Source organism: Podarcis melisellensis (assembly GCF_964234715.1).
Source record: "Podarcis melisellensis genome assembly, chromosome: 1".
NCBI lineage: Eukaryota > Metazoa > Chordata > Lepidosauria > Squamata > Lacertidae > Podarcis > Podarcis melisellensis.
The window spans coordinates 78722132-78749595 of NC_138528.1; the positions used below are offsets into that span (position 1 = coordinate 78722132).

General features: G+C 44.5%; 1 protein-coding gene across 1 annotated transcript; it reads right to left on the reverse strand.

Annotated features, from left to right (window-relative positions):
* Positions 1–26096, reverse strand: LOC309380731 (acyl-CoA 6-desaturase-like). The gene is made up of 12 exons (XM_081930858.1): positions 25353–26096; positions 18710–18820; positions 15183–15380; positions 14542–14643; positions 12291–12416; positions 9071–9131; positions 7890–7966; positions 7585–7682; positions 5852–5948; positions 4745–4824; positions 3907–4032; positions 1–2593 (listed from the first exon to the last, which is right to left on the reverse strand). Exons 1-12 carry the CDS (start codon positions 25557–25559, stop codon positions 2542–2544), a joined length of 1335 nt encoding a protein of 444 aa, XP_081786984.1. The 5' UTR covers positions 25560–26096; the 3' UTR covers positions 1–2541.
* Positions 26097–27464: the final 1368 nt, after the last annotated feature.

Genomic DNA, 27464 nt, shown 5'->3' on the forward strand with positions numbered 1-27464 from the left:
AAAAAGCACTGCATTCATGGAACCAGAAAGAGGCAGAGGGCATGAATCAGCCAAACCTAAGCACTTATGTAATGATTCAATACTTAATTACATGCTTAAACTGCTCAGTTGTGTTTTTTGTTTAATACTCAAGTTTGGCTTGATTATGTCCAGGTAGATTAAGGCAATATGTAGTTGTGCTATTAACACTCTGGTGTTTACTTCCTATATTACGTATCAAGGTTATAAAATATGGAATGTTCCTTTTAGTTCTGGAACCAGGGGTTTCCAGATCCTCAGTAGAAATGCTATTGAATAAAGTATGGTAGCTACACATACTTGGCGCCAAGTAAGATTTATATTACCTGCCAAATAGTCAAGAGGCACTGAATAGGCATTAGAAGCAGAAATAATTGCAATCTCATTAACTTTTAGTTAGTAAGGACTAACCCAAAATTTCACTGGGTGTGGGCAGCAAGGTGTCTTTCTACTAATGGCCCACTGGCATTTAAATGTGGTCATTAGTAGAAAAAGTGGATGAACAGTGTACTTTATTTACAGCGCTAGAATTGTCGGCAGAAAGTATAAGATCCATGAACTGTGGGAAAAGTCCCAGAAACCATCTTTGAAGATACATGCCTCATTCACATATCTCATGGTTCTGGCCCATTGAGCTGGCTCACTGAATAAACTGGTTGCCCATGAGAGCACTCCCAGAAACCCCTGGAAGCACGTTCTCATGGGTGTATTTATTTATATCCTGCCATTCCTCCAAGGAGCTCAGGGTAGTATATGTGGGCTTATTCCATTTTCTTCCTCGCATTCCTGTGATGCAAATTAGAGTGAGAGAAAATGACTGGCCTCAAGTCATTGCTGAGTGAACCTAGGCCTCCTCCACTGTCCCAACACACTTAATTGCTGCCCCAAGAGTGACCTGGGTATTTCCACATATGACCAACAGAATTTTGCATGGATGGCAAGAGGCATGCTTCCTAAATATCTGAGCTAGCTTAACTGAGGTCATGAGCTAGACAAGGCTGCAAAGAAGAAGGAAAATCACCTAAGGTGGTTGAACTATATAGCAACACTGTACATGAGTTGCCTGGGATCTTGTCACTGTTAATGGATCCAGAAACAAATCTTGATCTTTAAAGCAAGTCGCTACCGGCTGTAGAGAGTACCTTGTTTCATGACAGACCCTCAGATATTACATCTGAGACTAGAGGCAGAATGCTCCTGTGGGCCCAGAATGCAGTGGCCCAATTAAAGCCCACACACACGTGCAGCTCTGAATAAAGCTAGTCAGCTGCCCAGGCTGGAAAAAGTGGGGGAAGACTAAACAGATGGTGCCTGCTTCTCATCCCGAAGCCCGGTCTGCATTTGCCCTGGAACTGCATATGCGCAGACCTGACTGGTGAATCATGCATGCAGCAGCCATTTAAGTGCACCATCCCCTATCTGGTGAGGAGCACACATTGGAAAGCCTGCTTCCTTGCACACGTGGTCCCTAGTTGGATCAGGCTAGCTGACCCAGGGCGAATGGGAACTACACCCCATTGCAGAGAATGGGACAGAAACGTCAAGGCAAAACAAGTACGGTATATGGAATTTTGTTCAAACAGTGTGGCAACTGGAGAGAAAGGTCTGCATACATGTGCATGCATACATGGAAAGGACCAGCTCTGAGCAAAGGAGACGGACCTGGCCTAGCTGCTTGGACCTGGGCTTTAGAGTTCTCCTTTTGAAAAAGCCGAGAGCAGAGAATCCCCCAATGTAATTCTCCATTAGATTGGTGACAATATTTTGTTACTGGGTGGTGGTTGTTGTTTTTCAGAAACATGCTTCTGGCATTTATTGTCTCAGCTGGAGGCTAACAAGAGTCAGATGAGATGATCTCAAATGTCCCTTCCAATGCTAAGATTCTATGTAAGCCTATGATGCAAGGCCTGTATTTTATCTGAGTTTTGCATTCAGAGGCACTTCACAAATAATGAATATTATCACGATGATTAACTTATCTTGCCTTCCCTCCTCTTGTTTCAGCATCATTAAGGGGAAATGGGACCCAAGTCTGTTAAAAAGAGCCAGCCATGATTGTTTTGCAATTCAAACATCTGCAGAAGCTTGACTGCTTTGAAAAATAAAATCTGTGTAGATGAATCAAGTACCTGAGAGTCTGGGACAGTAATAATAGTAAGTAGTAAGTCTCAGGAAGAGGAACAGGAGAGTATCTCTGCCTATTTGCTTCTTCACTCACCCTCCCTTCTCAAAATACCCCCCCCCCAAACCAACTGGGCCAATTCTCAGCCATCACGTGTTCAGATCAGCGTTTTCCGTTCAGATTCTATGGACATTAACTGACCTGTCTGAAACCCTCTCTGATTTTAAATAGGTCCCCTGAACCCACCCCAGCATCAATTTTAAAATACAGGAAATTCCCTTCAAGCTGTGTACACAAAGATACACACTGAAATTGGACGATAAGAATACATATGTGAACACCCCCAGCCCCCAGTCCCCGCCCCCTTTGCCTAACACCTTCCCCTTTGTTGAAACCCAGCTTCATTTATGGAGGTAGGCATCCAACCAGAGTGCTCCAGATTTCTTTAGGGACCTGTGGAGGAAGAAGAAGAGAGGCATGGCATTCCAGTGTTGGCATGGTCTCTAGAGCCATGTTCCTGCATTTACTTGTGCGTAGGATACTCGCGTGTAGCAACGGGGTGGGGTCATGCTTCTCAGTCCTGTCTCAAGTGTTGCATTCCTGTCGCTGCACCCCCCCAACCTTTTCAGAGGACTGGAAGGCAAACTCTTCACACAAAGCAGGGCACACAATTGTGTGAGCGTCCTCTTCACATGCAGCCCCTCTGCAGGAGCAGCTGCTTGCATGAAGAGTCTCGCTTTCAGACCTCCACAATCAACATGGAAAGGTCAAGTATGGATGCAATGTCAACGGCAGTCCTGCTCCTCTTGCTATATATGTGTGCCCTAGGTAAAGGTAAAGGGACCCCTAACCATTAGGTCCAGTCGTGGCCGACTCTGGGGTTGCGACGCTCATCTCGCTTTATTGGCCGAGGGAGCCGGCGTACAGCTTCCGGGTCATGTGGCCAGCATGACTAAGCCGCTTCTGGCGAACCAGAGCAGCGCACGGAAACGCCGTTTACCTTCCTGCTGGAGCGGTACCTATTTATCTACTTGCACTTTGACGTGCTTTCGAACTGCTAGGTGGGCAGGAGCTGGGACTGAGCAACGGGAGCTCACCCTGTCGCGGGGATTCAAACTGCCAACCTTCTGATTGGCAAGTCCTGGGCTCTGTGGTTTAACCCACAGCGCCACTCACGTCCCTCCTTGCATGTTACTTGCATGGGTGCCTTACATGCAAGTAAAAACATGAATAAGGCTACACTCATCTTCCTAAATCTGGATTTATAGAGCATGTTGATAACAACCTATACTTAAATTGTGAATTCCAATAGTTATTTAATGACCAAGGCACATTGTCTTCCTGGACTGTTCTTCCAATGGATTGCACAGGAGCATTTAAATGCCTGTTAAGGTGCCTGGCATTCCAGTGCTGCCTCCTTTTCTCCTTCCATTACCAGGTTCCAGCATATATTTTGTTTCATAAACGCTATATTTGTCAATTTCATCTCGCTCTGCCTTTTCTCTTTCACAACAACCTAGCAAAGCTGGCTGGCTTGAGCAATGGCAACTACTGTGGTTTAAAAGGAATAGGCAAGGTAATGTCCATAGGCCAAGCTCACTTGCAGAGAATTCCCAGCTCTAAACATGTCTGTGGCAAATGTCTGCACAGCAGTTGAGTTGGTTGAAGGTTCTGCCAAGGATATGGGCTACAGGCCTTGCGATGTCTTGCCAGATTTTCTAGATGCGCTAGGTGAACACACTGAAAACCCCCGCCCGTTCTCTTACCCAACAATGTCTGAGAATGCTTTCATGATAGGTTTTTCTTCATAAGGGACATTGTACTTGGCACAGAGGGACCTCACCAACGGTGCTATCTTGTGGTAGTTGTGGCGCGGCATCGTGGGAAACAGGCTATGGTAAAACAGAAAGGAGAAAGCTTGAGGAAGGCCTCCATAGACTCCGTCCTTGGGGAAATGCAATGCACTGCCTTGCACGTTTGCTTACAGGAATAAGCAGCAAAATGGAGTAGTGGAAGAAGGGACTGTACCCACTTCAGACTACAAGTGTGTGGTCTCTGCTGGTAGAAAACTAGCATTGTATGGAGGAGGCTAGGTTAGAACCCTAGACCCTGATGCTGGGTTTTACTTGCAGTAATTTTTTAAACATGGGAAGGCATTCAAAAGTAGCTTCCTCATCTAGTAGCTTGAAGGTGAACATCTCTGTACATCCCTCAAGGCTCTGCCAACCCACTCTGCTGCCTGAGTGCATGGCTGGTGCTGGTGTGTGAGTGTGTGTGTGTGTTGTCAGTGCAGACAGTCCAGCACTGAAACATTAGCAGAAGTCATCCAAACATCATGAGCAACTGTTTTCTGCTTTTTGTATCTAACACGGGGTTTCAATCATATTGTAATGTTATGTTCTTTTGCTGTTAGGCACTGTAGCCACTTAGTGTGCAAGCGTGGGACAGAAATAATGATTTCAAAAATAACAACAAGGTAATAATTACCCTGCTTTTAGCCCTTCCTTTTTATGGGTTTCCAGTTCCCCCAGGGGGATTCTATTGTATCTTAGGGGTCTATTCTTTCTAGCAAAGTTCCTTCAGGCCCAAACATTGCATACTTACTGGTGCTCTATTTGAAAGTTCAGGTGTCCACTGAACCAGTCGTTGAAAAAGGATTGTTCAATGTTGCAGGTAGCTGCCAACTGCAGAATTCAAGGAGACAAAACAGTGAATCTTAATGAAGCCCAGACTTGGAAGCAGATCAAGTGGATTTCATAACAAGCACTGCTCTTCTGTCACTGTCTGTGGTTCTAATGCCACTCTGCCATCTTCTACTCTAAAGCCACAATCCAAGGAAGTCTCAGATTGCACCTGTTTACACAGGAATTTCCTTGATCTCTCTACCAGTCTCCGGTTTTAATTGCTGTGTTGTTTTAAGGGGATTGCTTTATTCCCTCTTTTAATTATGAATGTTTATATTTTAAAGTTCGTGTCACTGGTTTTTATATTTTCAAAATTGCCAAGAAGCCCATTTTGGCACAAAGAGGTTTAATAAATTAAGAAATAATAGTCATTGTGCAAGGGCTTCCATGTGGCCCTCTTGTTTAAATGAGGGCCATCTAATTTAAGCAAATGTTCTTCCCATGGCCACTGCAATGCTTAAACAGGCCCATCAGTTTTGGAAGCCTGAACCAAGAAATCTAACATTGGAAATAGTTATAACATGTGGTCTGGAGGCACTTCAAATATACCTTGTATAGATGGCAGCAAAGAACTTCATGGAAGTCTGTAGTGCAGTTGTCAGAAATATGACATTCACCCATATATCAATGGGGAATGGGCTATCTACCACCAAAAATGTAATTTTAAGGGTTAGTTATGGCAGAGGGTCAGGAGCAATTGGAGGGTTGCTGCTGCTCTGCACATGGCCTACCAGTAGCAGTCACTTATTGGGAGGGGGAGAAGGGAAGCTGCTGTGTGCTGTGTGGGAGCATCGACAGAGACCATCTGCCACTCCCACTGATCTGCCTGCACAGCACCAAACTTCCTCAGTTAGCTTTATTTTTAGAAGAATCCCATGACACGCACACAAAGGCTTAAGTTTTTTCCAGCATGATTTTAGAACCCTCACGGTGCAATCCCAGAAATCCCACCAAGTTCAACGGCGCTTGCTGTCTCATTAAGGCCGTGCAAGATTTCAACAGTTCAGACTTTAGCAACCCAGTTTACCTGAGCACTGAGCCAATCTCTGTGCTTGTCATTGTCGATTTCCATTGGGATGTGATTCATCTGTGTAACCCATACAAACCAGTGACTTTCCATGAACCTTAAAAAAGGACAAGGGGGGTGGGGAGAGACAAAACCCACACAAATTAAGCCTTGTATATCTGGATAGATTAATCCTTGGACAAAACTGTGCTCCGTTAGTGCAGGGGAAATGGAATTCTTGCCTGAATAATCAAAGGAGAGCCTCCCCCATTCTGTACAGACAAACATCTTAGCGGTTGCTAGGTTTTCCAGTGGAAAGGGTAATTGGCATTTTGCTCTGCCTTTCTATATTGTGAGACACTTTCCATTTACTTATTTAATAATTTGCATATTCATTTTCTATCCTAAGAAGAGACAAGACAGCTATTCATTTGGGATAAAAGAATGTTGTTGGACTTCAGCTCCCATCATCCCTAGCCACTGCCCATGCTGGCTGTGACTAGTGGGAGTCCAACTACATCTATTGGCCATCAATTCCCTGCCCCTGCTGTAGCCAGGTAGCCTGTATTTTAAGCAGCTCAAAGAAGAAGTGACCTAGCTATAAAAACCCCCAAATAATAGGCACCCCAGCTTCATAGCAGACTGTGTTTCTCATTTTTACTCCTGGCAACAGTACTGGGGAAGGAGGTGAAACTGGAATTTTCCACTGGACTGCTTGACTTTTTCTGTGTCTTCTCCAAGGGATTTTGTCAGTGCCAATTATAGTAGCAGAAAGGACTGGTTCGTACGTGATTATTTTTTCACTTGATAATGGGAGCTTATCTGAACAGCCTAACACAGATACACTGCCAGATTCCCCTCAAGCACAGGGCTGCTAAATGGAGGGAGTTCACCAGATTCATAGGACTGTCATTTATCCAACGAGTCTGAAGATATATTTTTTAATATACCCTGCATACTGTTACCTTAATAATATTACTGTTTGTCCTAGGATCAATTCAGAAATGCATAAATGAAGACAAATGAATGGGGTTTTTTGGAATGAATGTGAGCTATTTGCAAAGATTATCAGAGGAACAGTTGCTGATGGCTATCAGAAATAAACAGGATTTAAAATACCGGAGTATGGGATGGCAACACATTCCTTGGAAGAGGAATGTCACATTTCAGGAAAGTTGTACTCATTTGCCTAGAGGTACCCCAGTGGGGGCATGAAAATCCACGCAAAAGAACTTGCATTCTTAAGAAGAAGAAGCACCATGGTGAGGGTGGCAATGAAAAGACCTTGGAATCCTGAGGCCTCCCATGCAATCCCAAAGCCTTCTAGTTCAAAGAACAGATCCAAACATGCTTTGCGACCGTCTCTGGTAACTAAATCCCTGCAGAACATGTGTGAATGTGTTGAATGTTTGAGAGCTCTTGAATAAGTAAAACCAACGAAGCACTTTTGAAAACTCTGCACTCCTGCTCCTCTGACCTTGGGCTGCATTCACGGCACAGCATTTGGTGTACAGTAAACAAGCACAGGGAAACTTGCCCTCAGAAAAAGAGAGCTAAAAAAAGGGGGAGGGATAAGTTGGGAAGAGATGGGGTGCAGCAAAGCCTGAGGTAGAACAAGTCAGCAAAGATAATACAGCGTAGTAGACCAAAGATGGATGACTGAAAGAGGTAGAAACAGTGTGATTAGGCTACTCTGAAGATACTCCTTAGTTCCACTGTTGGAAAGGGGAGGTTCAGCAAGAGGGAAACTTTACCTGACAAAGGTGAGGAGACACAAGGATCCCAGAACTCCATAGAAGGGGATATATAAGGTGAAATAGCGTAGGTAGTAACTGAAGGCCCAGGCCAGGTCCTAAGGAGAAAAGGAAGAGGTTACGTGTTGCAAGGGGTGATGCTGCCTCCCTCCTTCCACCAGTGCTCACTTCCACAGAATATGCAGAGAGATGCCTCTTCATTTCCCCCAGGAAGATCTCCTTGGAGTGGCCCAGGCCATTCAACTCCAATGGAATGAATGGGTTTGAATGAAGGCAATGCAGGGTGTGGAGGATCTTTCACTTACCGCCCAGAATTTGTGTCTGAACATGGTCATGAAGATTTGCATTTGGAAGTAAACTGGAATGAGGAGAGGTGGAAAAACTGAAAGGAAAACCAGAAGGCATTAGAGGAGGCAGGCAGGCATGAAACATAAAATGGCACCCTGCAGCTGGACAGTGACCTTAACATGAAAGTTAGGGTCTGGAGGAAAGTGCTATCATTCTGGGAAAACATGGCAAGAGATTCTGTTTTGGTCTGTGTTCTATCCAACATCTCAAGATGTTAAAGTGACTAGGATACCTCTGTACCGTTCCAGAAAGGCCCAGTGCTTCTACTTACAACCAGTTCAGCTATTTAGAAAACAGCAACCACCCATTTTAACTAGCATTCTGAACCACTTCAAAGTGCAGGTGAGTAATGCCAAGTTTCAATTCTCCACTAGGACAAATGATTCCCCGTATGTAGGAACCAGCACCTCAGTTTTAGAATAGCTAGCTCTCTGGATACAAAGAATTTTCAACATGTGAAATACTAAAAAATTACACTCTAAAATGCTGTAGTCCCAGGAGGGATCTCTTGATGCTTCTTCCTAGTTTAACTAGAGTTTATAGACCAATAACATTTATTCTTCACAATGCAAGATCCTGGAAAAATATATGATGGAGCTCCATGTTTTCTTTCATAGAGTTGTGTGGAGTTGCATAACAGCTAGTGTGGTGTAGTAGTTAGCAAATTGGACTAGCTCTCCCAAGACCTGAGATCAAATCCCTAGTCAGCAGTGAAGATCACTGGATGTAGTCAGTCACAACTTCTCAGCCTAACCTACATTGCAGGATTGTTGTGAGGATAAAATGGAGTAGTGGGGAGAAGAACCATGTATACTGCTTTGAGTTTCTCGTTGGAGGGGTGGGATAAAAATGAAACAATGGCAGAAAGGATAGAGTCAAGAGAGAAAATATGTGGCATGGTTCTGACTGGATTCTATGAGTTTCCAAATATGGAATACAATGAACGCTCAGAAGTGAATGAAAGGAGATCTACCCTATTGCTGCACATCAGAAATGTAGCAGGAGGGATCTTAATACCTATGCAGGGTGGGGCTTGTTAGGAAATAAAGAATAACTGTTTAATCACAAAGGAATTACAAGCAGGTTCCTGCCTGCACCTACACGTAGGAAAGCGAAAGAAGGAAATGGAGATACTCACCAAAAAAGAAGTATTCATGCTGATGGTTATATGGGAAGTATTTCAGCTTCTTCTTTCCATACTAAGGAAAAAGAGGAAAAAGGGGCCTTCTCAGTGGTAGCTCCACAATTGTGGAACTAACTTTCCAGGGAGATTTGCCAAGCTCCCTTTCATTTTAGGTCTTTTAGGTGTACTTTGAAGCCTTCCTGTTTCAGAAAGCTTGTTAAGGTTGCCTTTGTTTTAGTGAACACCTATTTAAATTGTCATTGTGCTTCTTGTATTGTTGTTATATTGATTTTTTATTGTTTGAAATTGTTTTTGTATCAGATTAATATTGTAAGCTTTTTTCTGACGATAGAGGATTATATTCACTCATTTAAGCCCACTAGTTATTACATTTCATTTCTGCTATAATTCCCCCACCCCACCCCTGCAAGAACCCCTAATACCATATTTACATGAGCCATCGAATCTAATGCGCACCTCGATTTTCAAAACCTTGAAACAAAAACAAAAAAAGAGTATATGCTGGCAAATGTAAATGCGCACCTTAATTTTTGCATTGTAATTTGGCCAAAAAAGGTGCACATTCGATTCAAGTAAATACGGTATTTACAGTCAGGTTTTTAAATATCCACTTTTCTTGTCAGCTGTGGTAAGTAAAAATTGCCATCAGGCAACAAGTCATCATCACCGCCACCACCATAATCTTATTATTTATACCCCGCCCAGTGTATGGGAGGGGGGAATGGAAGGGGGGCCAAGGGAGGAGAATGTGTCCTCAACAATCATTCTGGGCTGCCAAAACCATGGTTTTAGCAAGATGGGATCTTTACACCTAGGCTCTATGCATAGTGTGGATGGCAGAACTCAATTCACCATTCTCCACAGTTCACTGTATGGTGGCTCTTTCCTCAATTTTTTGAAAAACTGAAATGACACCACTTTCTTTTAAAGGTTCGTAGTTGGAAAACAGCACACATATTTCTTGAGCCTGCTGGCTCAAACCGATTGCTTCGCCTTCGCAAACCGACTGCTTTGCCTTCGCAAAGGTCAGATAAATGCCAATTTTCTGCTTAGATGGACTTTAGACAAGTGCCAACTGGATGATATGCTGACAGTTATGTCCATGAAAGAAAGGAAAACCAGCCTCTTCCTTTTCACAAGTTTCTGTGTGCTGCTAAATCATTTTTCAGTTTTTATTGCTGTTGTTATTATGATCATAATCACCATTTATAAATAATGATATTACTTTTTAAATGTTGCATGTTGTACGGTCGGTGCCAGCAGGCTCACAATCTGATAGGTACAATGCTAAGAAGACCGCAAGCAAATTCAGGCACCTGTTGATAAGGCTACAATTATCAGCTTCGAAATGGCCCGGTGTTGAAGGTTGGCATAGCTCCATTGTTAATTTTGTTTGAACATAACGAACCAGGCCAAATCAAGCGGTGTTCCTCGAAGGGCACGCAGCGCTCTAGACACCATGATCAAACAGCATTCCTCTATGACACAAGGTACAACCTGTACACAACCATGCCCAGTTTGCCCCATCCTCTGTTTACTTTGAAAATATTCAGTGCACTCCTCCTGGCTGAGGCTTTGGATTTAACGGCAAGCATCTTCTTAGTATGTGATGCAACAGCACACAGAGGGTTGCCGTGGCAACCATTTTGCAGAGCTCCGCTGAAAACTATGTTTATTTCTGGTTATTACTGGCTGAAGATCATTCTTTGCACTTCTGAACCAGAGCAAACGTGTGTTCCAAGAAAACAACCCATCGAAAGGATAACATACAGCTGCAGCGCCCCAACATTATAAAAAAAAAATGTATCAAAGAATAACATCTTATTGCCCCCTTTTCTTTCCCACCTATAGGAGGTCTATTTCCTGTTTTCTTAGAGGTGGTTCTCATATTAAAGGTGCAGGCGTGCTCTTGCAAGTCACATCTTTAGCTGAGGATAAGTGCACATCTAAGAGTGGGAGAGCATCTGGCCTTGAATGCAAGAGGTCCCTGTTTAAACCCCCAGCATCTCCAGGCAGGGCTGGGAATATCCCCCATCTGAAATCTTGAACAGCAACTGCCAGTCAGTGTAGACAATATTGGCAAGATCCAGTCCTCAAAGCAGGCAGTGAGCTTTCCCTGTTTAGGGAAGTTTTTAATGTTTGATGTTTTATCACATTATTATTATTATTATTATAAATCTGTTGGAAACTGCCTAGAGTGGCTGGGGAAACCCAGCCAGATGGGTGGGGTATGTATGTATGTATGTATGTATGTATGTATGTATGTATGAATAAATAAATTTATTAGTGCAGCTTCATTCTAGGTGAGTCTTCTGCAAACCAGCCACGTAGAGAAGCCTATCACATGGAAGTATGATAGTAGCAAGGAAGGCCTCACGGTAGCACCAAATGGCCAGTTCCATACATGAATGAAACTGCCTTCAACATGAGATGTGACTGGTTTTTAGGAGAACTCTAAAGACTCCCCCCCCCCGGTCAGCTTTTGGATGAAGATAGGTCAGTTTTATTCTGGTGAAGCTGTGCCAAACATCATGTTTTCAGATGTGCTGTGCTGTAGATTATGATTTTATGGTTTTAATCATCTGTGTCTTAATGTGTTGTGATCTGCCTTGGGCGGGCTAGCCCTGAAAAGCAGCCTATAACTAATATAATAATAAAACCATTCTGTTGTTATTGTTGTTTGTGGATGGTATCCGAGTCATTGGCTCCGTCATCCAAATCTAAGGTTGTGCCTAATGAAGTCATCCCATTATTAGCACAAGGGGTTCCATTATGCAACAGGACTTCCTCCCCCTCCTCTCTCCTTGCATGCCCCCAATCCTCCAGAGCCGATGGGGGCGGGCAAGAGACTTACAAGGAGAGGAAGTCCCATTGCATAGATGGAAGTCTTCACACTAATGAGACAGCTTTGTTTGATACAACCCATAGCATTTAATTCATATCCAACTGGTATGAAATTCAGAGTCCTAAAACTGGTAGGGTCAGTATTAAGCCACGGATTAGACAGTTTTTTCCTACAAAACTTGACCAGTCACAAAGTCCATATAAACTGGCCTGTGAAAGAGTTTTGCCCTTCTTGTTTGCTGGTCACTGAGGTGCCACATAACTGCGCTGGGTTCCCATCCCCCCATAAACATGCAAAGTGGGTTCCCAACTTTTGGAAACAAAGAACTTCAGTGTAAATGCAACTTGATTTCACACCCCCTCTTCTTACCTCAACAGGCTGCGTGTCTCCCAAGACAAAGAGGTGCACCATGTTCACGTCCGGATCCTTCTTGAAGATGTTTGGTTTCGCATGGTGCTGGAAGTGACGGTGATTCCACCAGTTTGCTGAGGCGCCCTGCAGGAAGAAAAGATTTGCACGGTACATGGGGAACTCTGCTTTTTCAATGCATTCGTGTACACAAAAAGATGCCATGCAATATTATAATAATGAAAGGGGCTGGGAACTAGGTACAATAGTCAGTTTGGCTCCCTCGAACTCTTAGCTCCTTTTTCCTCTTGAGGTTTGAGTACCAATTTAAAGCGGCGGACCAGAAGGCCAGCTTGCTGCTCATCACTGGCCTGGTAGGCAAGCTGGCTGTTGGGGCTGCTCCAGATCGTTTCCAAAAACTCAGGACAGACAGAAAGCCTTTGCTCACAAAGAAGCTTTCAATTCCAGCCCCAGGCCATGTTTAAGGAAAGCAAGTACAACACCCTATTCATAGACCCTGGAGGTCCCAAGAGGAAAGCAAGGAAGCCTACAGCTTGGGGCAAACAATGTGGGCATTATCGAGAAATTAGCTAGCCAGTCCCTAAAGCCTTATCTGGGTTTTATGTGGCAAGGATAAACTGCTCCAGCCAGCATTCCTTACTGCTCCATGGTTTGTGATCTTGAATGATAATATGAAAGGAGGCACTCAAAAGAATGGCCATGAATGTCCATTCCAGGTGATGCTAGTCTTGCTGCTCTGTATCTTTAACAGTTGCCTGGTAACTGCAGCAACAAAGCTTTTCCTGACACTTTATCTCCACACCAGGAAAAGCATAATCTGCTTTCCATCTGTGTGTCAGGTTGCTGCTAAAGGCACAGGAGCTGGGGGGGCGGAGTTGACAGTCCTAGGTGACATACTACTGATTTTCCTGGAGTATTTCAAGTTGGTGGTTCTTAGCTGTGGTTGGCTGGCTAGATCTGTTGAATTTCTGCCTTTCAGGCGCAGGCCCTCAGTTGGTTAAAAAGGTGGTAACTATTATTGGCTCGATCCTTATCTTCTGCCATAGCTCTTCAGCCTATTAATGGATTCTTGAAAGAACTGATTTCCTCATCCTGTGCTCTTGAGCCTCTAAACTCATTGTATTTATTGTCAAATCTCTTGGACTCAGATCTTCCAGCTTCTGAGTTCTGAATTTATAAAATCCCGCACTTTGGGGTAAAACAGGTGAGACATGCTTTGATCCTGAATGTCACACACTGATTCCATTATTTTTTCCAATTTTATACATTTAAATGATTTTACAATCATTTTAATATTTCAAAACATGACTTCCTTCCCCCTCTTTCTGCAGTTCCTTAGATTTATTTTTAATATTTTCTGCATATCCAAATTAACTTAATTTGCTCACTTATTCATCTACTTTACATGTATACTCTTATAAAACTGCAAGTTATTACAATAATAATGCCAGTGTTCTTATCTGCTTACAGTTTATTTGTAAAAAGTTTGGTTTTATCTTTATTAACCTTAAAACCTGCTACCTCACCAATTTTTTAAAAATCTCTTGTAATACTTTCGGGATTGACTCTGTTGGATCTTCTACAGATATCACGTCGTCTGCAAATGCTTTTAATTTATATTGTCTCTGTCCCACTCTTATACCTTTAATATCTTGATAACATCTTATTCTTTGCACCAATACTTCCAAAACTATTATAAACAACAAAGGTGACAACGGGTAGCCTTGTCTTGTTCCTTTAGTTATTCTACCATTCTCCATCAGGATTCCTTAACAAACTTAAAGGGAATAATATAGTCATACAAGTTTGACTGTGGCAAATGGTTCAGATTTTGAAAGGATTTTTTATATATATACCGGTATATTGCTTGAGACACATTTATGTCAGTTCACAAGCTATATCCCTCTGTGGGCACAACAACCTGTTCATCTAGAATAGATTCATTTCAGCTTATTCCTTGCTAAAGCAATCAGACACAAGAGCTAGAATTTACTGTTTTTTATCACTTGGAAGAGTGAAGTAAACTGGTTTCCAGCTAAGACTGTGCTCTTTTTGTCCTGCTCCCTGAAAAGCTGCATGACAGGCAGAAATCCAACAGGCACAGCACTTCCCAGTGATGGGGAATGCATGATACTTGGGATCTTTGTCAGTTCAGAGGTTTTTAAAGACACAGTCCTGCCAGGAGAAAGATGGCAACCTTAACCCCATCATTTCTGACTGCAGTTATTTCCTCAATGGGAAATGACCTTACCTTCAAGTGACCAATCACAAACTTATGAACTATGTGGTTCCATGTAGACTTCTTAAACACAGAGAGGTGTCCAAAGTCATGCTGTAGCCATCCAGCCTGGGCCTTGGGAGGAAATAGAATGATCATGAGAGAGAAAAAAGGCACCCCTAAGAGAAACTTTATATCAAAACCTAACTATAAGTGCTTTCTCTTCAGTTTCCTTTACATCAATGGTTCCCAAACTTCTCCCCACCCTGAACCACTTGAAAATTGTTGCAGGACTTTGTGGACCACTTAACGATTTCCCTGCCTGTTCTAGCTATTGTAATGTGCTGTGTTAGATGCTGTATGGTTTTTTAAATTGTTCTTTTATTGCTTATTTTATTTCTTACATACTGTGTTTCATTACAATACAAATTGTAGGTTTATTTTTTGAGGGTATTTGATTCAGTTGTATTATAATATTGTAATAGGGAATGAAACACAACACAGTATTAAAGATGGCCCACCCTTCCGGTAACAATTGGCAATTATTAAGTTACAAGTTGTTTCATGCTATCTTCAGTGCCTTTTTGAAGCAGTGACAGTATGCAACTTTCAAGGCATGGATGAACTAGGAGGCAGGTGACTGCCCATTCAATATCCAAGGAACAAAGTTTCACCTGGGAAACTGCAAGGATGATAGCAAGGAGGAAGGTTGTAATCCAGTTAGTACCACAGTATGAAACCATAAGCCAAGCCAGAGCCTCCATCACAAGGATATGACCCAAGTAAAGAGAAAAAAACACAGGATCCGCTTGGAATAAGTTCATGTCTTCTGCTGTCTTCCTCAGGGCACGGAAATCTTCCACCAATTGAGACTGCAAAGTAGAAAAAAAAGGATATTAAAAGAGGTCCTCTTGATACCAAAGGGACTAAGGCACACTAATTTTTTCTGGATTGCAAATGATGTAAAAGAAAATTATATGCCAGCACTTTTGGCAACAGCAAGATGGCTCTCCCTCTCTGTACAAATGCATCTTTCTCGATGAGAAAGAACACAAAACAGACCCTCCCACACACAAACATCTAGAAAAGCCCATCCATCAGTGAAGGAAGTGCCTGCCATTTCCACACACCCACCCCAATTTATTTTGCCTATTTCCCCCCTCCTTTAAAAAACAATAATAACCCAAAAACTACACAAGAAAGGGCCATTATAACCTTGGCAAGGGTACAATGCTGAAGTTTCCTAAGGAAACTGGGGCGAAGCGGAGGGGAGAGGAGGAGTCTGTAGACAGTTATGCAAACTCAGTTCCGCAAAACCGACTGTGAATGCACCCTAGAGTAAGGTTACCAGATGTCCCCGTTTCCCAGGGACGGTCCCCGGATTTACAAATCAGTCCCCTGACAAATTCCATTGAAGTTGAAAAGTGTCCCTGGATTCATTGAAAAAAATCTGGTCTTCTGCTTTGCACCTTGCTAGGGGAGGTCAAGATTTCTTTTACAAAACCTGGTCTGCCATTACAGTACTGAACTCCTCATGGAAGAGTCTCTGATAAGCTTTCTAGGAAACCCTGCTGCCTGCTGAAATGTAGTCTGAACTGCTATTCCCTTTGGCATAGGAAGCCCTGAGCTCTGCAGAGTGGTGTTCCTGAGGGAAAGCAACTCACGAGGCACCTGCAGGTTAATGTTTAGACACTGGCTGGCTGTCATCAATGCAGCCATCCCAGAACGAGAGGCGGCAGAAAGGGCTTCCTTTTGCAATCAGCCAAGTGGGACGAAGTGCCTGAATAATTGATAGCCGGAGCGTTTGGGCTTTGAGGGATCCTGAGTGACACGGCGACGTGAGGCCCGATGGGAAAGGCATCTGTGGATCCTGTTTGCAAAGCTGCCCTCCGGGCCAGAGCTCAAAATTTCAGATTATGAAAGATCCACGCATGGCTGGTTTCCTATCCGTTTGGAATATATATGGACGACTGGTTTGGTTATGTGGCCAGTTGTACTGGGAACAGGCTCCTTACAGGCCCATGAAAATTTCTCTGGACATTTTATGTTCCTTGGTAAATTTACATTCAGGACTCTTCGTTTCTTTGCAACACTCCCCCTGCTCCTCCCTGCCTCCTCTTCTATACCTAGTTCTTGTGTGAGGTTTTTCTTCAGAATATTGATTCTGTGACATAACAGCAACTCAGCTAATCTTTCTCTCAAGCTCTTGTGCTCTCTTTCTCTCTCTCTCTCTGTGTGTGTGTAAAAGTCACAGGTTTATTTCCAGCGGGCTCCTTTTCCTGTCTCTCGTCTTCGTATGTCGTCTCCCTCCAGCCTTCCCATTTTCTGGTGTTTCCCTTTTTATTTTCTAATAGTGTCCCCCGCCCCCCGCTTCTCTCTCCCTGCTTGTTTCTTGCAGCCTGCTTTCTTCAGGACTACATTTATCTTTATCACACACACACACACACCCCAATTGTATGGCATTTGCATATATTTTTGTTTAATGTTAAGTCGCTTGGAGACCTTAGGGTGACTAGCGACTAATAAGCTTAATAAATAAATAATAAATTATCTGCACATTAAAGGCAGTCAGAAGCACCCCTGAAGCCACATGTCTCTGGAGATGTGTCCCTCCCCCGTTCCTCATTAAGGCATCTAACAAAACAGCTCATCTAATAGCTAGGGATGGCTTTCAAATGGAAAGTTAATTGCAAACTTGTGTTCGCCTCATACTTTATTCTTTACCATTCCTTTTCTTTCTTTCTTTCTTTTTTTACAGCCTGTGTGACCTTGGGTGGTGGTGGAATTATCATAATAATTTTCCATCAAATCATTCTTGTAGTTATTTTTGGAGGATTCTAAGATACAGCATTTATTAAGCAAAGTCAATGTTGGTAGGTTGGACTTACATTGTCCTAAGTGCATTTGAGAAAAGGGAAACCTCTAAACCTGAGGTTTACTAAATATTCCACCTTCCCTAAAACCTTTTTTTTTCTTTTCACATACAGCAAAAGGAGGTAGCAGTAGACTCCAGGGGCATAGTACCTCAGTTCAAATAAAGCAAAGGCAAGCTGAAACCCAATAAGTCTTGCAGTATCAGTTCTTCCTATTGGCCTACAGTGTCAAATATCCACCGTATTACAACCCTTGATACAGTTCTGGATGGTAGTATTTAATCCTCAGATGAATCAATGTTCTATGCTTTCTTTGACACCTCAATCCTATAATGTATTTTATGACCCTATAGAAATGTCTACACAGAAACCCTAAATCTGGCGTTACGGCATAATCATTGTGCTGATATTTTCTGTGTTTTCTACTGCTATCCTGTTTTCTTTCTTGGGTATCCACAGACTAGTTTAAACTCTGATCAGTATATCTGTGCGGTCTCAAGGTGGATTACTTTGCAGGAAAAATTCGAATTTGTGCCTGCAGCCTCCAAGCGCATGCCACTGTCACTGGTTCATGCCTATCCACATACAAAGAACTCCCAGAGCTTGTGAGGTAGGACTGCACTTTGCAGAAGCCAGGCGAGGGTTATCATATTTCAAAAAGCAAATGGCAGCCCTACTAATTCATCCTCGCCAAGTTTCTCCCATGGGATAAATAATTTCAGCTTTTAAACAGATTTGCCTCGGATAGGCTGGATTGTCTCTGTAAGATACTCCCCTTCCGACACTCAGTGCAATTCTTCATTCTCCAGTGATCGTTTGTCCTCCAAAGCACCACTTCAAATATTGTGACCCACTTTACAGAACTAGCTCATGAGATACTAATGTAGAGTAAAACACAAAAAGGAAAATTGACTCTAGATCAGGGGTGCAGACCCTCCAGCCTGTGGGCCAAACTTAGCCTGCTAGGCATCCCTATTTGGGTGGCAAGGTTGTTTTGGCACTTGACATAATATATGACATTAGGTGTGAGGCAAGTAAGGACAGAGCCTTAAAGGAACAATGGGCACTTTAAGGAGAACTCCTGTTCGCTCCTTTGCTGGAGCTAGACACGCTTTCATCGTCCATCAGTTGATGGGTGGCGGGAACATTGCTCCAAGAGGGGAAAGTGGTTTCCATTGAAACCATGGTTATGAAAAGCACTTCTCCCTCCCAGCACTGCTCCTCGAATCTCTGAAAACCAGAGGGCTGTTTGAAAGCCCTTCTGCAAACAGCTCAGTGCCATCCTTCAAATATTCACTGAACGTATAGGGAAAATTGCTCTTACTCACGTTCTGGCCTCTGTCTTGGCTGGGTTCTCCTGGGGCAAGTTCTCCAATCAATAATGGCTTAAGAAACTTTCTCACAAACACAGGATCAGGGTGAAAGGCCTTAAATGCATCCTAGAATGAAGAAATACACAATTGCTGTTCAAAGAGCTGTTACCCACTCTTCCTTATCTCTCATAATCATTTTCCCCTTAGAATCCAGAAACTTCTTTCTACATGCAATAATCCTTACAGATGAGCCAGTGCAGAGCAAATTCCCAGAGTGGTTTGATAACCAATCCCTCTTCTCTGGGAATTGTAGCTATGTGAGGGGAATTCGGGTCTCCCAACAAGTCTCAGCACCCTTAACAAAATACACTTTAGGGCAGGCATCCCCCAACTCGGCCCTCCAGATGTTTTTGGGACTACAACTCCCATCACCCCTGGCTAACAGGAGCAGTGATCAGGGATGATAGGAATTGTAGTTCCAAAACATTTAGATGGCCAAGTTTGGGGATGCCTGCTTTAGGGGAAGCCATGACTTTAAGGTGGTGATACAAGTTTATATGTTTTGTGCAGACAGGGCCTTATTGTAGGAATCAAACAATATTCCTTCTGATTACACATTCCCAAAACACACACACACACACACACACAGTATATAACATTGAAAATCTCCATCTCCCAGCATAATTATTAGTAGATAAGCAAACAGAAAGCAACGTGATATTTTCACAGCCAAAGAGTGAGTGGGTGGCAGATCTAGGAATCCTAATCTTGTGGTGCTTTATTCCTAGGGACTGGTCTGACTCAAGTCATTGTCTCTAATGAGTCCTTTGTTGTCCTTGCTTATGGAAAAAAAGGAAACCTTAATTAGTAAGATTAGCTTCAGCAGCTTAATTCACTTGGGGAAAGCACTGGAACAGGGGACAAGGAGAAAATAAATTAGAAAATGCTGGAAAGGAGAAAACAAGATAGGAAATAATATACAGATAAGGATAGCTATTAAAGCATAAGTGTGAGGCATCATGGAAATTTTATCACCAAATGTGATCTCTGTGTGCAAGCTGCTACCTGAATCTGCAGTCATCAAGAAACGGACAAGCATGTGCATAAGCCTAAAGGATTTGTAACTGAGGGAAATTTCCAACTCCTTATCTTCCCCTAGAGCCATATAAAATCCCTAACTGCTTCCTAATTCCCAGCAGACAACACTCTTGCTTAAAGTTGTGCATTGCTAATTCACCTTGCGGCAACATAATCTAAGGCTGGGCGAACCCAGATGATGAACATTTTGGTGTGCTCATTAACTTCCATTAACTTTCATCTACATGAAATGAAGGCTTCACCTTTAATTGGTACCAAATTTTTCCATGTGGTGAACAGGCGTTGTTGGGGGTACTGGAGCACAATTTTTCAGCCTGCAGCACAAAACTCCTACTGTCACTGCAAGAGGATCAGATGTGAGAGAGCTATCTGCACTGTATAAAGCCAAACAAGGAGAGTGTAGACAACCAATTTGTGGGCAGGCCCTTTGTGCCACTCCCTGTCAAAACACTGGATGCAGCATCACTGGACTTCTTCCTCCTCCTTTTGAAACGAGTATAAACCTGAAAAAAGCGAAGGAAATAAACCCTTCCCACATACTTCAGCCCCCTCTGATACCCAAAACAAATGGTACGGTAGCTTGGAAGGAAAATGAAAGGTTGTGGGATGGGGGGGAGCCAGGGAAGCTTGCTGCTGAGTCACACAATGCCCACCAAAGAAACAGCTAAGTGTTTAGGGAGATGACAATTGGCCTTACAAAAGATGCTGGATAAGCACTGTTTAATGCTAGGGAAAATTTGAGCCTCCTGGGAACTGACTAATGGTCTTCATTACAACCCAGTAACTGTACCTTGCTAGCACTGGATTAAAGGACCTGGCAAGCCCTCTACTGGGATCATATTCTGGGGTCATAGGCCTTTCTTACTTATATGTCATATACTGCATGCACACCACATTTTCTTTGCAAAGCAGCCATGCTATTTTGTTGAACAGATATCCATCTCTTTCTAGGTTCTTGAACACATTGCTAGCAGATGGCAAGCAACAGTGGCATCTCCTTGGGAAGCACTAAATGGCTTCAAAAATGCACTGTGAATGAAGTCACACTTGCAGTAAGGGTTTATGGCTAAACAGGAGACAGTCCTATGGTCTTGGAATTGGCTGGCAGAAGCTTCAAGGGCTCGATGTGACTTTGGGGCTTGCACTATCAGCTTCCTTGCTACCTGCTCAAACTGTGTGTGTGTGTATATATACAAGGTACCGTAAGTCTCTATCATTGCCTCATCCAAAATGAAAAACTAGCTTGCAACATCCTAAAGAAGGTGATCAGGCCTGTCACCACACTCCTGAAGTTCAAACAGAATTATGGTGGCAAGCAAGCAAGCAATGGTCACCTTCAACAATACACTTGAAAGAACATGATGCTGCAGATTTGGCTCTGTGTGTCCCCTCCCCCACCCACCATAAGTACAAACACTTCCACATGTGCTGGTTCAAGAGACTGATAGCTTTGTAGTGGATGTACAACATTTGGGAGAAAGAGCATTCATGAAATCCTAGAAGGGATGAAAAGGCAATGCAGCTAAACCAGTGACAAAAGCTGGGAGCCATCAAACTTGCTTCTGCAAGTTGGGAAACTGCAGGGGCCAGATTACTGACTTGGTCCAAAAGGTCTGAGCACATTACACTGATTCTGGCCTGACTGCACTGGCTACTGATGAGTTTCTCAATTCAATTAAGTGCTAGTTTTAACCTATCAAGCCATATGCGGCTCAGGATCACAATACCGCAAAGGCTGCCTCTCCCAATATGAATCCGTTCAGAGCAAACAATCTTCATCAAAGACCCTTCTTTATGTGCCTTATCCAAGGGAGCTGTGGAAGGTGGTCACATGAGAACAGGCCTTTTTGGTAGCGGTTCTTCCTTGTGTGGAATGTTCTCCCCAGGGAAACATGCCTGGTGCCTTGGTTTTTATGGGCCAGGCCAAGACATTTTTATCTGCCTAAGCCTTTGGTAGTTATACCAGCTTCTACTGTGGTGCTTACCTTTTACTGATATGAGATAGGTTTTAACCTTATTGTGTTGGATGAGCATTTTAATTATTTTGTATTGTACACTGCGTTTAAATTTCCTGGCTTTTATTTGACTTCATATATATATATTGTTAAGTTGCTTTGAGACTAAGAAGCACAACAATACATAAAATAAAGGAGGTAATTTGTTTTTAAAACGTTGCTCCACAGAATCACACAATCCAGACATTTCAGCTCATTGTGTCTCTTCAGTCTTCTTTTTAAATGTTGCTTTGAAAACCCCCACTGTGATTTAAGTCAACAAAGACAATAGAATCACTGTGTGTTTCAGTTTGGGAAGTTCAAAGATGAGTGGGAAATGAAAATTACAATGTAAATGATTTAACAATAAAACTTGCAGATTGGCAGGACATCTGGACCAATTGATTTTAATACATGATGGCTGTGTTTCGAAGAATGACAAGTTGAAAGCATGTAGTTCTTCCCAAGAACACAAAATGCAGCGAGTGCTTTATAGACAGTGGACAGAAGTAACCACAGCCAGAAACATGCAGCCAAGGTACCTGGCCAAAAACATCCGTTCTGGCTACAATTCTTGTTCATCCCGTATGACAGACACACACAACCAATGGAGAAGCACAAGAGAGACTTAATGGAGCCATGACTCGATACAGATTCACGTTTTCTCTATATGTGAAAGCCTGTGGCTGCTTTTGATTAACACAGCTGTTTGCAAATACACTCCTAGAAGTTACTGGTACACATGCTGTCTGACATGCATGTAGAAGGGTGGAGAACAAAAGGCCTACTCACCTGCCACCTCTGAAGGTGGACTTTGCTGCATTACATGAATGTGTGATTTCATCCTCACTTTTGAAGATCTGTTTTAGATACCGGGGCTTAGCCTGAGAATAAAGCTGGGAACCTGTAGCCCTCCAGGTATGCTGGACTCCCATCAACCCCAAGCAGTATGATCAATAGGGATTATGGAAAACAATAATGATGCTCTGAGTATTGCCAGGGTGCTTCACTTTCCCATGAGTGATCACAACCAGCTGTAACACATTTAGGATTTGTCCTCAGTGCCTCTCAGGTCCAGAATACTTCCCCTGCCCTCAGTTTCAAAAATAGGATGGAAGAAGAAAGTAGAAAACAGTGCCTCTGAGCACATGCAAAGAGGCTTTCCTTCATCATCAGGAAATTCACCTGAGGAAAGGTTTCCAGAGCAGAAAATGCAGCTGGAACACATTGCTGAGTCCCACCACCTTCTACGTCCCACCTGCTGGCACACAATCTCCCTGCATTTCCTGCTTCTCTTAATGGGCATATCCAGGTGGTTGAAATGATCAAAAGACCTCATACACCTACAAAGGGCTACCTTTGAAGGTGACCCGGAAACTACAACTCATCCAGAATGTGGCAGCTAGACTGGTGACTGGGAGTAGCCGCCGAGACCATATAACACTGGTCTTGAAAGACCTACATTGGCTCCCAGTATGTTTCTGAGCACAATTCAAAGTGTTGGTGCTGGCCTTTAAAGCCCTAAATGGCCTCGGTCCAGTATATCTGAAGGAGCGTCTTCACCCCCATCGTTCTACCCGGACACTGAGGTCCAGCACCGAGGGCCTTCTGGCGGTTCCCTCACTGGGAACCAGGCAGAGGGCCTTCTCGGTAATGGCGCCCACCCTGTGGAATGCCCTTCCACCAAATGTCAAACAGAACAACAACTACCAGACTTTTAGAAGACATCTGAAGGCAGCCCTGTTTAGGGAGGCTTTTAATGTTTGATGTATCACAGTATTTTAATATTCTTGGAAGCCGCCCAGAGTGGCTGGGGAAGCCCAGCCAGATGGGCGGGGTATATTATTATTATTATTATAATACAAAAGGCCTATCTAGTTCAGTTTTCTGTTTCCCACTGTGGGTCCTCTTGAACATAAATGGACCTTGGTATCTAAAAGCTTGCAGGCTCCTGGGGGAAGGCCAGCAGAAGCTGGGGAAATACCCAGTTCAGAATGAAATACCCCCAAATGGAATGAGAGTTTAAAAAAAAAAAAGTTTCTGGTCATTCAGATAGGGCTGGGATACAGCAAGATGCTGAGCATCCAGTAGGCCGTGATAGCCCAAAGGACCATGGGAGGGGAATGACCATGCCAAGCAAATCCACAGAGGATGCCATGTGCAGATATCGTCTCTAAGCTAGGATAGAGGAAGTGGGGTGCTTGGTTTCAAAAGCAATCATAGAATGGTGGGCATAAAGGAAGTCTGGTCAAATAGACCAGACTATTGCAGTATACAATTATCTTAATGGGATGCAGTTAGGGCAAACTTCACTTGAGGGAAAGTGATCAGGGGCGCATGCAAGCGGTGGACAGGGCTAAAGTCAGAAGTGAGGAGTAGCACAGCTTCCCCTCCTCTTCTTCCCTCTACCCTTCATCTCTCTCTCTCTCTCTCTCTCTCTCTCTCTCTCTCTCTCTCTCTCTCTCTCTCTCACACACACACACACACACACACACAACTTGTTTCCCACAGGCATCTAGTTGGCCACTTTCCCCAAACCTTTCTTCTCCTGGCGTAATCCAGTAAACCAGATCCTGGGTAGACAAAAGTGCTTCTTCAAAGCTTGTATGGTTAAACTATGGAATACTATCACAACATGTGAGAAGGACCCCCAACTACGGTGGCTTAAAAAAAAAAAAGGATGGAGACAAATTCATGGAGAATAAGACAGACTCCCTCCCGGACCAGCGGGCCTCAGGAGTCCAGTCGCTAGGGAATAGCAGCTGGGGAGAGCTGCAACTCTTGTGCCCATGTCCAGCCTGTGGGCTCCTCAGAGACATGATCTGACTGGCCACTTTGGGAAGCAGGATGCTGGGCGAGACGGGCCTTTGCTTTGAGCCGCATAGTTCTTAACACGCGACTACCTTCCCCGCGCTGTGCGTCCTGCCCGGAGCTAAGCCTCCGCTGGCCGGCTGCTCCCCTGCAGCTTGCGCTTTCAGGAACCGCAGCTACTAATCTTGCAGAGGCATCCTGGTTTTGCTCCTTCCCGCCGCCGCTATGCCTCCTCTGCTGCCGTTACTGAAACAGGAGCCCGGTTTGGGGGGGGGGTGGTGGAATGAGGCTAGCCAACCACTAGCTGCAGAAGCAGCTGCCGGGCGAGGGGAGGACGCCACCAGCTCCTTTCCTTACGTGGGGGGTGGGGAGTCTCAGGGGAAAAACCCCTTGCAGAAAGAGCCACCCGAGCGCAGCTCTTTGGCCGGCCTGCAGGCAAACCTCTCTCCTCCCCGCTCTTGCATTGCTACAATGCTCCTTCTGCAGCCTCCCAGCCGCCGGCAACCTTCCAGCTTGCAAGCACCCCATTCCCTCTTTGCATCCAGTCCCCGTTTCATGTCAAACGGCGGTTCCTGCCGGCCCTGCGGCTGCAGCGAGCTCCGCGCTGTGGATTTGCCAGCCCTGCAGCGGCTGCCGCCGCCGGTTCCCTCCCTTCTTCAAAGCAGCAGCAGCAGGTGAGCGGCGGCGCAGGAGCCGGGCGGCAGCAGCCATTTGCGCCCTGCCAGCGGCACCGGCAGCCGGAGCCTCCCCCTTACCGTGGCATCTTCGCCGGCGTAGTGGCTGATCACGCGCAGCCCCCCCGGGTGTCGCTTGGCCCATTGGGTGATGTTGTACACTTTCCGCTCGATCACCAGCCACTTGTCCGTGTGCACGTTGTGCTTCTGGATCTCCTCCCAGGTGTACGAGGGGCTCGGCGCCTCCCGCTCGGCGCACATCCCGCCCTGCTCCTCGCCTTTCCCCATGACCGGCTTCGGCGCGCTGCTTCGACGGCTCGGCTTCGCGCTTGCTGGCGATCCTGCGAAGCGAAAGGCTCCCCGCCTCTCCGCTCCGGTTTAACTCACCGACTGCCCGCCCCCCCCTCCACGCCGCCCCCTCCGCGTGCTCTTTGTCTTCGCCTTGCCGCCTGCCAGCCCTTGTGCAATTTCTGCCGGCTCCGCCGCCTGCTCTGAAGTGCCCCCTAGGCTGCAGCGGCGGACTTTTCCCTCGCAAATAATCCCTGCGCCAGCCAGCCAGGGGGGAACCTCAGCCTCTCCATCCCATTCCATGAATCACCGACGAGGATTCCGGAGGGTAATCAGCAGAGCTCCTCCTCCAATCGCCGCTCTCCGCCGGCCAAGCGGGGCTCTGCCATTGGCTGGCGCTAATCTTTCGAAGGTGAAGGCCGGCTGACCTCAGCTTAAAATTTGAAGAAGCCTTGATATTGTGAAGCGGGCCGCCGCCGCAGTGCTTGCGCGGGGCTCGCGGGGCTGGCCCAGGTCTCTTCTCAGAGGCGGCCCCGAGGGCGCCACCGAGGCAGCATCAGGCACGAGGAGCGAGCGCGCGCCTCAAGGAAAGCTTCGCGCCTTCCGCCAACGCGCCTATCTTTGTCTCCAAAATTGGCACGAAGCTGTCGTAACTCAGGACAGCCGGCTTCCTGAAAAGATTCCACACACACACAAAACGAAGAAGAGTTTTTACAATTATGCAGATTTGCCTACCCGCTATCTTCATCCTAAGAGAGTCCCAATCTGCTCCTCATGTCAGTGTCTTATCTCCCCAACTAGGAGATCTTGGCAGTTCTCCCAGGACTGTCTATCAAGAATACCAACTTGTAAAATATATCCTGCAGGGGGGCCCTTCTTTATTCAGACCTTTAGGTAGGTAACTTAAATCAAGATTTAGGCAATTTCAGTTCAGGATCCATAAATATTTTCCTGTATGTTTGCATAACAAAATGAGCAAGGTTGGTTTTATAGACATTGTTTTCTGATTGCACTTACATGAGTGAAACAAAGGGGTTTTCCCCCCCTAATTTTTTTTAATGTCAAGTTGCTTATATCAAGTACAAAAAGTGATAGGGTGCTGTTTTTTTCTGTTAAAAACGCATGGCCACCAGAAGGCTGTCACAACCATACCCATTTCCATGTGACTGCAATGTTATGTATTTTGCCATAAATACATGTCACATTGCAGCACCTCATGCATGTCTTCCCTGGAGGCAGGGGAGACGTCATAAATTCGGACCTTTGCCACTTTCCCAGGAAGGTAAAACAAATGTTTTCACCATGGATCACCTTTCATTTGTTGTCACTGAAAAACCTTTCCCTCACTTATAAACAAGCTATGAGAGGTAAAAGTGTAGTTTTAAATTGTTGATTAGGCATTTTGATCCCCACAGGGTCTTTTTCACTTTGCAGCTCACAAGGACAGGTTTGTTGGGTTTAAGGCTATGAAACTTTGCAGAGGAATCTCTGGTGTTACAGGTTTAAAGCTGAGGGAGAAAGAGAACCTTGCAGGCATGGAACATGCCATTCTTGTTCCACAGATCACACACAGTTCCACAGAGTCACAAAAACAAAACAAAAAAGCCACAAAAACGCTAAATAAATAGCTGAAACAGAGAGACCTCAACATAACACTGAAACAGAAGTGTGGCACTCAAATCAGAAGCGTAACAGTCAAAACGGAGTGCCTCTTTCCAGGTATCACTCTTTTGACAGTAATGGCTTTATAGAGATCAAAGCAGCCTTACCATAGTGCCGCATGCTCTGATGACCTCTTGCATAGACCACTGGAATGTACTCTAGGTTTGGCAACCATTGAAGATGATCCAAAAATTAAAACAAGGGCAGGATGTAGCAGATAGAGCCTTAACTGACACCACTGTG

What these genes read in the sequence shown, in the direction of transcription:
- LOC309380731 (XM_081930858.1), bottom strand. Translation starts at nt 25,559, where the DNA reads ATGGGGAAAGGCGAGGAGCAGGGCGGGATGTGCGCCGAGCGGGAGGCG. An exon ending in ACGCCGGCGAAGATGCCACG is followed by an intron (nt 18,821 to 25,352) that starts GTAAGGGGGAGG and finishes TCTTCATTCTAG; the next exon opens with GATGCATTTAAGGCCTTTCA. An exon ending in AACTTTCAAATAGAGCACCA is followed by an intron (nt 4,033 to 4,744) that starts GTAAGTATGCAA and finishes GTTTTACCATAG; the next exon opens with CCTGTTTCCCACGATGCCGC.